At 38.8% G+C, this 13,096-nt stretch overlaps 1 protein-coding gene across 3 annotated transcripts in view; it reads left to right on the top strand.

The window, feature by feature from the left end:
• The window catches only part of COL28A1 (collagen, type XXVIII, alpha 1), a 140,647-nt gene that overhangs the window by 123,878 nt on the left and 3,673 nt on the right, over window positions 1–13,096 (top strand). For all 3 annotated transcript variants that reach the window (XM_012720911.1, XM_012720909.1, XM_012720910.1), the window contains 2 exons: window positions 10,454–10,652; window positions 12,443–12,615. In XM_012720911.1, coding sequence (XP_012576365.1) covers window positions 10,454–10,652; window positions 12,443–12,615 — 372 coding nt within the window. The remainder of the gene's footprint in view (window positions 1–10,453; window positions 10,653–12,442; window positions 12,616–13,096) is intronic.

Genomic DNA, 13,096 nt, shown 5'->3' with positions numbered 1-13,096 from the left:
GGGTTTTTGAAGGAAAGAAACAAGTTTAGTTTGAACCAGTTGAGTGGAGGTGTATAAAGGACTTCCAAGTTATGAACATAAGCAAGACCATAATGTGGAATAAGACTACAATGGTACTGAGAGGTTGGTGAAGCTAATAAGTTATAACAAATGAATGTTCTAGAAACTGAGAAGGGGCAGGTATGAGAAGAGTCCATCCAAATGGTTTCAATGTGTAGATGACCAAAAATGACAAAGATGAAGCTGAGCATCAGCAATGCCTCCTAGCGTGAAGCCTTGAGAGACAGTGGAAAGCTTGCAATAAACTGGAGCTTGTTGGACAGTCCCTCTTGTCATTCTATACCTTCTCGCTTGGTCTTTCTTTGTAGAAACTCTAAGGCCAGACTGAATTTTGAAATGACAAATGTTTCTAATAGATATTTAGTCTAAATAAAATACATGTATTCTCATTCATAACTGACTATATAATGTACAGACACACATAAATACCAAAACATGTTTATATAACATCTGCTCTTGCATGCATGCCCACCTTTATTAATAAGTAAAATAAACAGTATCCACACATTTAAAATCAAGTGTATGTCAAAACTTTTTGATTCTCAGATTGTTTACCTACTAATCTTAAGAAATACTGCAAAACAAATAAGTGAGGACCTCAGAAATCCTACTTTTTTTCTCTGTTGTCTCATCTATCACTCCACAAGACACCCAACTCTATCCTTCCTTTTTTCTATCAAAACCTGTTCTTAGGGAAAATTGTGGTATTGGCTATTGACTATTTTTACAGAGGATTCACCAGAGAGTGGGGAGCAGAAAAGTCCAATTGATGAAGTACACTGCTGAGGGGAGCAGTTGGCAGATCAGGAGAGGTCTGCTGCACTATGTGGGTCACCTCTAGGGCAGGGATCGAACTCACACTGAAGTGGGTGCAGTTTGCTTGCCGTGCTGAGCTTTAGCCCGCTGTGCCACCAGGGAGGGCCAGTTATTGACATTTTTTATGTGAGATATTAGTCAATAGGTTTCTACTTCCAAGAAAGCATTAATATCTTGAGCACTTTATCAAATCTTTTAATAAACTTGATATACACTAAACATAAAGGAATAGGTGTGTTGGGAATTATGTAAAGCAAATAGATTTCTTTTGTTGAATTCTTAATACTTAGGCCATGTTTTTTCAGACCAGTAGTGGGAAGCTAAACATGTAAATGCATTCTACTCTGTCTCTCTCCTGCAATTTCTGGATAATCTATACTTCTAGAATTTATTACATTTTCTATCATTAATTAGTATCAATGTATCTTAGCTCTCTAAATGAATTTAAATTCCTGGAGGACATTATCTGTGACTAATTAAATTTTGTGTGCCACTTGTGATATAAATTGTGTGCTATTCTACACAATAGCTGTTCAGTTAATAAAGCTTACCAGATAAATGCAAAACCATCTGAGGACTAAAAAGGACACAAAGTATTTTTCAGTGAAAGATATCAATGATGCTGTCATAAAAAAAGATTATTTCATTAAAAAGTCCTTTTATTGCTCTAATGATGCTGGTACTTCATGTTCTTTTCATTCTTTCAAGGTTTGGAAAGTTGGATAAGATTTCCAGGATGTAAGTGGGAATGGCGTTAATAAAACTAAGCAAACATCATTTAATCAGACCAACTGATTATAGCCAATAATGGTCCATTAAGCTTACTTATTTTTTTTTTTTTTTAAAGATTTTATTTTATTTGTGCATACAGAACTGGGATACAGGCCAGAGATGTGGAGGGTGAGAGAATTCACCAGAGACAGAGCGGGAAGCAGAACAGGCAGATCAACGAAATACACTGCTGAGGGGAGCAGCGGGCGGGTCAGGAGAGGTCTGCCACGCCATGTGGTCACCTCCGGGGCAGGCGGGAATCGAACTCATGAGGAAGCGGCTTTAGATTCTCAGTGCTGTGCTTTAACCCGCTGCGCCACCAGGGAGGGCCAAGCTTACTTATTTTTTGCAGGAAGTCACTTGTTGTCATTCTAAGTATATTAATAGCTAAATTAATATCAGCATAAAGGGTGTTCATTCACTGGAGCAGCAATATTCTAGAAAAGAAAGAAACCTATCTACCTTTCAATGAAGCCCCCTTTTTTTGTATCATGAAAAATTGCTCCCTGATTGCAATAACTTAGGTAACCAGCTGCCCCTCTATAGAAAGGCTGTAGGATTCCTTGCAGAGGGTACTCCACGGGGTGAGGTGATGGAGACAAACACACTAGTTTGGAAAGAGTCCCTTGGGTAGCTACTGCTGTAGGTAGAGCAACATAGTAGAGGAAGAGGAGAGTTGTGGCTCTCCCCCGTCCCTCTGATGGTGTCCTGCTGTATGTAGCTTAATAGAGCCTTCTACCCTTGAAGGAACTATTATTCTGTACCATTACAAACTACAAAAACTAACAACAGTGAGCCACCTTAGATGGCTGTCCTGCCCTCTCTCTGCCCATTCTTTTAATGAGATCCTGTTCCCAATGTTCATGCTTCATTTCTCCTCTCCCATGGTTATCCCACAAGCTGCTTAAAGATCTCCCTTTCTATTTTCTTTTTTAAAAAAATATTTATATTTATTTATGTATAAAAGAACTGGAGTTTGGGCCAGAGTTGCAGAAAGGGGGAGGTGACAGGATTCACCAGAGACAGAGTGGGGAGCAGAACAGGCAGATCTACTGAAATGCACTGTTGAGTGGAGCAGTGGGAGGGATAAGAGAGGTCTGCTGAGCCATGTGGGTTAGCTCCCTGGCTGGGGATTGAACTCATGCCACAGTGGCTGGTAATAATGTGATAGCACTGAGACTTTAACAGCTCTGCCACCAGGGAGGTCCCTCCCTTTCCATTTTCACACTTACCATCTCTGCCTTTTCTTATTCTCCTTACCCACAACCCCTACGCATTCTCCTCCAACTTGAGATACATCTAAATGTCCTCCTGAAACAGGAATTCCAATGCCAATTTTTTGGTAAAGATTTATTTATGCATACAGAACTGGGGTACAGGCCAGAGGTGCAGAGGCGGTGAGAAGATTCACTAGAGACAGAGTGGGGAGCAGAACAGGCCGACTGATGAAATACACTGCTGAGAGGAACAGCAGGCGGGTCAGGAGAGGTCTGCTGCCCCATGTGGGTCACCTACGGGGCTAGGGAATCAAACTCACACTGAAGCAGCTGTGGCTTGCTTGCAGTGCTACACTTTAACCTGCTGCGCCACCAGGGAAGGCCACCACTGCAAATTTTTAAAAGAAACTTCCTTGGGCAGGTTCTGACTTGATGCTGGAGTTAGATATTTTTCTTCATGCCAAATATGATCCAGGGGTCTAGTCTCTACTATGATATGACCCTTCCCTCCTCCGAGCTTTATTGTCACTGCAACTTTTCTGGAAAAACCACCAGTTACCTTATAATCACCAAATTCTTATTGCATATTATTGGTTAATTTCTATTTTACATGTAACTACCTGGCAACTTCTTTCTTGGATTCTGAGAGTCCTCTCTTGTTCTCCTCCCACCTTTCTTAGCATTCCTTCTCACTTCTGTGGCTCCTCTTTCTCTATTGACCCCTTAAATGTTAAAATCTTAATTTTTCTGATTCAGCCCTTTCCTTGCTTCTCTTTCTGTTTCTAAATTCCAAAGCCACATATGCTAAGAACTTCCAAATTTGCCTCCTTGATCTAATCCTTTCTTGGGGCAGCAGATTCACTGTTTTTGATAGACTGCACACATCTTATTCTGGTATTCCCACCAGGAATTCTTCATGAAATATGCTCAGAGTGCTGCACCTCCAGATTTTCTTACTAGGGATGTATTCCCACTAACCAGATATGCTCCCAGGGAGAAATCTGGGACAAGTTTGTAGTTCTATTTTCTCTTTATCTTCTACAATTTCCCACACTTCTTTCTTTCGCCTTTTTGTATCATCCCTCCATTCAACCCCTTTCTCCTCATTTTACCTTTCCCATTTTATATCAGAACCTCAAACTGTTGTGTCTATATCAATGCCATAGTCACAAAACTCTGGTCTTGTCTCTCTTTACTTACATGCTCGCCTGCTTATCCACTATCTGTTGACAGTGTGATTTAATTTTCTTTTTTACTTTAAAAAAATAGCATAGTTCTATGGTCATATATAATTTCATTTTCTCTTAATATTCATAAAAACCTGTATATAACACCATGGCATAGATATATTTTAACTTTGGATTAATTGTCCATGACAGCAGAGTAAGAGATAAATAGCATAAGTATTTTGGCACATCTGTATTTTTCACTTATTTTCTATTCAAGTAAAATTCTGTAGGTCACTTAATTATATTATAGTTGACTATTGAAAAAAATAGCCCAGTATTAATTTCCTCAATGACAGTAAAATTAAGTTAATTTCCTAAAATCTGAGCTTATTATTTATAAATGGCCTTAAGCCACTTAAGATATAGTTAAATCTGTCAGTACAAGAATTTCTTTGTTTATAACATCAAAGTAATATTCTCTCATTGTGGTAGTAAAAAAAGAAAAAAAAACCCTCAAATTTCTTGGTAAAAACTTAGCATTGGTTCTCCCTGGTGGTGCAACAGGTTAAAGTGCAGCACTAGGAAGCTAGCCACAGCTTCAGCATGAGTTTGATTCAGACCAGAGGGATGACCCACATGGCAAGGCAGATCTCTCCTGTCTCACCCACTGCTCCCCTCAAGCAGTATACTTTGTCAATCTACTTGTTCTGCTTCCCACTCTGAATCTGGTAAATCCTCTCACTGTCCCTATCCCTCTAGCATATAACCCAGTTCTTTATGCATAAATAAATATATCTTTTTAAAAAAAACAAACCCTTAGTGCCATCTAATTTACAAGCGAAATTGTGTGACCATCATATCTTGTTAATAGAGAGTCACTTCCCTTAGAATACAAGATGTTCCTATTTTATGGAAGAGGAAAGAAAACTTCACACTGATCTGGAAGAAATATTTATCTCGGAGGTCAGGAAGACCCCGGAGTTGTGCAGCTGACAGCCCTGATGCTGCAGCTAAATACTTTCTTTCCCTGACTCCAAAGTTTATATTTTTTCTATTTTGTTATTTTGGAGATTGGGATGCATCCATTTAGTGTGTTGTGATCTTTTTAAAAGACTGTTTTTAAGTTTACAGTGCATCTTACAATGAATGACGTTTTAGAAATGAAATCTGACAGCTGCCTGACTTTGGGTGATTCACCTAGAGGTCTTAGTTTTCTCATTTGTAAAAATATGGGATTCTTACCAGCATATTCTTTCTCTTCTAAAAGCAGGTGATTAGAACCATCCAAAACATTTACTGGGCAATGCTAGAATGGAGGCCATTAGAAAATGTATGATGGGCCCTCCCTGAACAGGTTAAAGCACAGCACTGCAAGCTAGCCATAGCCGCTTCAGTGCGAGTTCCATCCCTGGCCTCAGAGGTGACCAGAGGTGACCCACACGGAACAGCAGACCTCTCCTGTCTCATCTGCTGCTCCTCTCAGCAGTGTACTTTGCCATTCTGCCTGTTGTGCATCCCACACTGTCTCTGGTGAATCCTCTCACTGCCTCTGCACCTCTGGTCTGTACCCCAGTTCTGTGTGCATAAATAAATAAATCTTTTAAAAAAGAAAAATGTATGACAAGTTTTAGACAGAATAAAATTCTACAGTCCACATTCTGGGAAAACTGCAGGCATTCAGGAGAAGTACTGCCCAAGTTCAAGGTGTTCCTGAAGGTCCTCAGCAGCCTTCATTTTAAACACGGAACATTCAATTTAAGTGCTTAAGTGCTGAGAGACCTGGCAAGGAAGAGTGATTACCTGGGTGAGTCAGTCAGGGCAGGGCTTCTGAAAAGTCTGGCACTAGCTAAGGAGCCAGTTGGCAAGAACAGAATCCCACAGCCAACTGGGAGAATTTGGATCCACACTGCTGGGAGAATTTGGACCCATACTGCTGGGACCCACGCAAGCTGTCTTGACACATGGGTTAATCAGATGATCATTACCATTCATCCAGAAAAGATATGAGCTTAGATATGAAGAGTTTGTATAATATATGGAAGATTCTAGGTAATGGATTATGAGAAAAGTGATTAGAAATGAGAAACCAAATGACTTTTGAAGTTGGGTGGTAATTGGTTAGTATTCTCCCTTACCTCATCACTCATGTTATGAGATGCTTCTCTCAATCTATTTTTTTTTCCCTTAAAAAGCTACACAATGGAATATTACAGAGGAATCAAGAAGGGTAAACTCATGCCCTTTGCAGCAACATGGATGGAGCTGGAAGAGGTTATGTTCAGTGAAATAAGTCAGAAAGAAAAAGAAAACATATCAAATGGTCTCACTTATAGGAGGAATGTAGAGACAACAAATAAGGAATCAGGGGAAAAAACTATAATAAAGTAAAAATTAAAATCATCAGGAAACTATAGATCAGAGACATTCTGTAGAGGAGGAGGAGGAAGAAGGATCAGGATGGGAGTGGGAGAGCACAAGGGACTATGGTACAAGGAGGAATTGAGGGTGGGAATTCCACAGGGAAACCATAAATCGTACAAAGATGAAGGATTATGTAATGAATATATATATATTTTTTAAGCTGCAGTCTGAACTGAAAGAAAATGATCTACTCCTTGACTGCACAGAGCAGCCTGCTCTCCAGATTTTGCCCACCCACCCCACTCCACCTCCAGCCTTAGTCTCCTCTTTTATTTCCTTGGACTGTGGTGAGCTCTTGCTCAGAGCTCACACAGTTTGTCTCCTCCAGGGTAGGCCAGTGTGGCAGGTATAGTAGAAGTGTCTTCATTCTCACTTCAGATAACATTATCCCTTGTTTCTCTCCACAGTTTCCTTCTCCTCATCTATTCTTCAGAGGTAACTATGTTTGAAAGTTTGGTGTATTTTAGGGCAATAAAGTTTGGGTTGCTTGGATTCCATATCACTTTTTGAATTGTAAAGTATGCTAGGGTCTAAACTTTTAAAAATTTTAAATGATGCCACTAAAGTGTTATGGGGTTCTGAAAAATTCATCCAAAGCAAATTCCTTTCTGTCTCTGGTTGTGCATATCCTTATTAATTCAACATGAAGATGATATAACAGAAAACCTCTAACCTATTCTTAACTTATCCAGTGGCTACTATTTGTTAAATGCTCTAAGCACTTCTTGGAAAGACGGAAGGAAAACTTTGGCATAATTAATTTCTCTTATTAGGAATCCGATGACATTTACACATGTAAAATGAGAAGTGATGCAAGATACTATAGGATTAAAGGCTAACTTCTGTTTGATGAGGGCCAAAAATAGAAACTTTGGAAGGTACTGTGGATCTTCTGGAAGAGTTAGCACTGTCAAGGTTACTGGGGAAGGTTTAGCCAATGGGTGCCAACTCCTGGATCATGGTGACAGAGCCTGAGGCAGAATGAAGTGGAGAAAGGAAAAGTCATAGCAAGATGTGCTGGGTGAGTGAAAGGCAAGGTGATAAATGTGTATGGGAGACAGGTTATGCAGTGAAGGAGATCAGCTGAAGAATGTTTCACCTATAAAACTGTTAATACCTCTTTTTAAAATCATAAACCTTATAAATGAAGATAGGTAATAAGAAATGACACAAGAGTACAAACTGGTAGAACTTACTTTGGAAAGGACTTAGGCTTAGAAACATGTGTGATTTCTAACAGAAAAAAAGAAAATAAATTAGGTGTTCAAAAAAGTATACTGTTTGTTAATCTGTATCTAAAATAGTGTTACAGATTCACAGGAAAACACATGAAACAACCACAATATATTAAATTTAAAAATAGAGATTTTTTATGAAAAAAATGTTTAACTATTTGTATATAAAGAAAGTATGAAAAATACCCTAAATCTTGAATCTTGAATATCAGTAACAATTATTTTGGGAGGTAGAATCACTTACAATTTCCATTTCTTCATGTTGTTTGTCCAGATTTTCTAAGTCCCCATCAATGAACATGTTTGTTTTTGTAATAAAGAAGAAAATCTTAAAGTGGTAAACCTATAACAATGATACATTTCTTTATTCTGAAATCTTGTGGAAACAAAGATAAAATATTTTCCACCTATGAAAATTAATTTATTTGTTCTAGGACATGAGGTATAATGAATAGTAGTTAAAATTTCCAAACGAGGCCCTCCCTGGTGGCGCAGCGGGTTAAAGTACTGCACTGAGAAGCTGGAGCCACTTCCGCATGAGTTCGATCCCCGCCTGCCCCCGGAGGAGACCACATGGCGTGGCAGACCTCTCCTGGCCCGCCCACTGCTCCCCTCAGCAGTGTACTTCGTTGATCTGCCTGTTCTGCTCCCCGCTCTGTCTCTGGTGAAGTCTCTCACTGCCTCTGAGCCTCTGGCCTGTACCCCAGTTCTGTATGTACAAATAAATAAATCTTTAAAAAAAAAAATTTCCAAACGATTATATGATTGGATACTAAAATTACTAGAAATATACTAAAATTACAAGAGGTAAATAATTTATGAGGCCTTAAGACTTAGAGTTAATTTAAGAAATCTGTGCTGCCATTGTAACGCTCACCTGACAGTGTATCTGAGATGTAATATAATGTCCACTGATTTTTATGTTGGATAAACTGCTCCTCAAACGTTTAACTTATTTTTGCTTAAAATGAAATATAAGCAAGTAGAAAAACAACAAAAGTATTTCTTTTCTAAAACTGGCAGATTTAGCCACTGGCTAACCAGTATCTTAGGGATGTTCCTTAATCACTTGGTTTGGGGTCCCCTTCCCATCTACAACACCACCCCCCACTACCGACATAGGAGTGAGGTAATGAGAAATTTCCCATAGGCTTAAAATTCTCTAATCCTATTACAACAAAACTTCACATGAAGTTTTACACAAAATTTGTCACATGAACCCAAAATCATTCTGAAGGACAAGCAACCTCAAGAGACACAAGGCTTTACTTCCCTTTATACCAAAAGTTGTGTTTGGTGGCTAGTGAAAAATCACTACTATATTTGGAGTGCCATTCAAACATCTCAGTCTCAGTAGACATTATCGCTGTGATTTGACTGGTAAAACACTTTAATCTGTAAAAATACCTTTCCCATTGGTGGTGTGGGTGTGGGTGTGCATCATCACAGAGAGAACAGACTACAAAGCACAGAGCAGTTACTGGTGACATTAGAGCTGGTCAGTCAGCTCAGTCACAGGAAGAGAAATCTTGGGTAAAACATAAAAAATAACTCTTTCAGGTTCACTGATTTGCCTACTCAACTAAGTAAACCAAAAGCAAATAAACAGGAGAGGAACTTGTAAGGATAAGTTAACATACTAAGCCTGGCCTGAGATGATTAACTCAGTGCCATGAAGCTGGATCCAAAGGTAAAGTGAACTTAATTGTTCTATGCAAGATGGGTCTAGCTGCTAACATGGCCTTTTCAGCAAAACCGTCCCTTCCTTATTTCATCATATATCATAAATTTAAGCGAAATGTGGAATTTTAGTCCAGATAATTTACTTTTGAAATCATATTTTTTTGTTTTTTAGGATGGCGAGCATTTTGTAGAAGGAAAGCACCCTGTACTGTTTGGCATGAGTGGGGTCTGGCTGATAGAAGAGCAGATAATGGTGTTTTCAGCTGAGATTTGATAAACAATCAAATGACATGAAAGTGCTTGTTAATTGTTTTTATTTTATCTGTATTATTTAGTCCACCACCCTAACTCCCAATCTCGAAGTTTGTTGGGTGTGTGGTAGATTGTTAAAATATATTAAATTCTCTAATCTTAGGAAATGAAGCAGTAAAGGCCAGTGAGGGGGTGGGGGAAATGGTTAAAGAAATCAGTGATCATTTTTCCTACTTATATTAGGGATTAATAAAAAATAAATAAAGATAAATAATTCCCAACTTCACATCTTTCACAACCATATGTGCATCTCTCCAGAACACCTACCACTTGCCTGCTGAGGGAAGATATGTGTCTGTGTGTGTGTGTGTGTGTGTGCATGAAAATTCACAATTTAGGTATTCAGGGACACATGATGGAGGAGCATTATTTCCTGAGATTTTATTAAAATAATTCATATTGGGGCCCTCCCTGGTGGCAGCAGGTTAAAGCACAGCAGTAAGAAGCTAAAGCCACTTCAGGATGAGTTTGACCCCCGCCCAGAGGTGACTGACATGGCTCAGCAGACCTCTCCTGACACGCCTGTTGCTCCCTTCAGCAGTGTAGTTCTTCAATCTGCCTGTTCTGCTCCCCACTCTGTCTCTCACCACCCCTGCACCTCTGGCCTGCACCCCAATTCTGTATGCATAAATAAATCTTAAAAAAATAATGCATATTAGAAAGTTAGGAGAAAGCAATGCTGTTAATCTTTTTCTTAAATACTACTAAAAGCTAACTAGTTTTTGTTTGTTTATTTGCAAATGTGGATTTTTTTTTTTTTTACATATAGGCTGTCCCCAGAATCCAAGATGAAAAGAACAAGCCTCCAATACCTACTGGGGCTGGAAGCCTGGATACTTCTCCCTCATCTGAGGCTATGACCACCCAGAGGCCATTACTCAGGCCCCCTGAACATGGGACAGAGATCCTGGAAATAAGAACTCCAAGTCCCATTTGGATTTTACAGCAGGAAAAGTTGATGCACAAAGGTAAGAGATACTGTCAATCAGCTGCTGCACCTACGATGTGAGGGAGGCCAAAGAAAGATGGCCTCTAAAACCTCTTCCAAGGACAACAAATTATGACTCCAATTAAGGCAAGACATAATACATTTTTCTACTCCATCATGCATAAAATTGCAAAACTAGATGGTTGTAGATCAAATTTGGTCAATTAAATTTTTTAAAGCTTATATGTGTGCTTTTTATTAACTTGAAAGCCTTCAGAGAGGATTGTACTCTCGGGTTTACCACAGTCTCTACCACTCCCTACTGCTACATGTGCCGTCACAAATGTAGGCATTTGACTTTACAGAGGAGAAAAAAAATTCAAATCTAGATTGGGATTCATCGGCATACTTTCATTGAAGTTAATATCTATAAAAATTAATCACTGCAGGCCCTCCCTGGTGGTGCAGTGGGTTAAAACACAGCACTAAGAAGCTTGAGCCACTTCCACATGAGTTCGATCCCCACCTACTCCAGAGGTGACCACATGGCGTGGCGGACCTCTCCTGGCCCGCCTGCTGCTCCCCTCAGCAGTGTACTTCTCAGTCGGCCTGTTCTGCTCCCCGCTCTGTCTCTGCTGAATCCTATCACCCTCTGTATCTCTGGCCTGTACCCCAGTTCAATATGAGTAAATAAATAAATCTTTAAAAAAAATTAATCACTGCATACATAGTTTTTGAAGAACAGGCAAACGGAATAACATCCTTCCCTAAAAGTTTTAATTGTCTTGAAAACAAATTACACAATACATATTATTTAATTATTATTTTTAAGAGTAGAAGTTGTGCTAATTCAATGCCTTTCTGTTTGGTTTAAGGAGTCTTCCTGGAATAGGGATAATTAGAAGTTTCGCAAGTAAATGAATCGAGATAGACTACAAATCTGTGGAAATGATTTTGGGAACTAGAGAGAGGGCCGATTTTGCTACTGAGAAATGAAGTTATGAAATATAAGCCATCTCACAGAACCTAAGTCTCAGCCATTAAATACCTATTTGGTTTGTGTGTGTGTGTGTGTGTGACTTCATCTACCTCAGAATAATGTCCTTACAGAGGAAATCCGAATAAGATACTAAAGGAGAACTGTGAAATAAAAAGGGAGTTTAATGAATTGTTTTATTGCTCTGATTCTCCTGTGCTTTCTTCTTCTTTTTTTTTTTTTTTTTTTTTTACAGTGGATGTGTTTCTGAAATTTATTTCTAAACTGACACTAGAAGGTCATGTTTATATTGCAAGAGCTGCTTTTTAAAGAAGAAAATTATGCTATAAAGACAGTCTTTCATTTTACTTTGTAACTTGAAAGGATTTTCCTTTTTTTTAGTAAGCACAATTAAATGTGATCATGTGATGCTTTCTATGAGCAAGCTGGAAAGGAATGTGTACAGAAAGCCAAAATCATCTTCATTCCAAATATCACTTTGATTTTAAATCAAATCCAAAGTAAATAAAGAAGTCCTTTCTCCTGTCGACTAATCCCTTTAAGAGTATTAGTCAATGAAGACATGAAGACACAGTACCACTTTTAGGAAAATATGCATTTCAAGTGGGGCTTATGAAGATCAAAAATTTTCATTTTTTCAAAGGAATGAAAATCTAATAGAGTTTCCAGTGATGGAGGAAATATTCTGTGGGTCAGGCAACCCTTCTTATATTTAGAACTATATTTTCTTAGGATCTGAGTGTGCTTAGGGAATACATTCAGAAAACTTTCACTTTTCATTTTTTCAGTGAAAGAGAAACCTATAAAAACACAATGTCATTTTTTCACACTAGATCCTAGATGTTTGGAAGCCCTGAAGCCTGGAGACTGTGGTGAATATGTGGTCCGATGGTATTATGACAGACAGGTCAACTCTTGTGCCCGCTTTTGGTTCAGTGGCTGTAATGGCTCAGGAAACAGATTCAATAGTGAAAAGGAATGTCAAGAAATCTGCATTCAAGGATGAGTAAGTAAACAAATGGAATGAGTCAGCTTTATGTCTCTGTCAACAATAGGAAGAACCATTACTTCAAAAAAAATTCACTCAGTATAAATAAAGCACCACATTCAAATATACACTGAGGTGTTTATAATTTACAAACATAAGTAAATCCTTATACCCAACCTAAGATGTAGGTATTATATTATTAATCATTTTGACAAGTGAAGACTTTGAGGCCCTGAGACATTTAGTAACTGATCAACCATCATCCAACTAAACATCAGCAGAGTTTGAAATCTGACTCTGGGCTTCATTACTTCAAGACACAGATTCTATCTGCTTCATTCCCTGCAATGTGGTCCTCATTCAACTTGATTCCCGTTCTACACACTTTGTTGGATAAAAGTCTTCCCTCTGGCCCTCCCTGGTGGCGCAGCGGGTTAAAGCACAGCACTGAGAATCTGAAGCCACTTCCGCATGAGTTCAATTCCCGCCTGCCCCGGAG

The sequence above is a fragment of the Condylura cristata genome, unplaced genomic scaffold, assembly GCF_000260355.1.
Source record: "Condylura cristata isolate star-nosed mole 26May11 unplaced genomic scaffold, ConCri1.0 scaffold00005, whole genome shotgun sequence".
NCBI classification, from domain to species: Eukaryota; Metazoa; Chordata; class Mammalia; order Eulipotyphla; family Talpidae; genus Condylura; species Condylura cristata.
Note: the sequence above shows the minus strand (reverse complement) of the source record. Positions and strands in the feature narration are given on the sequence as shown.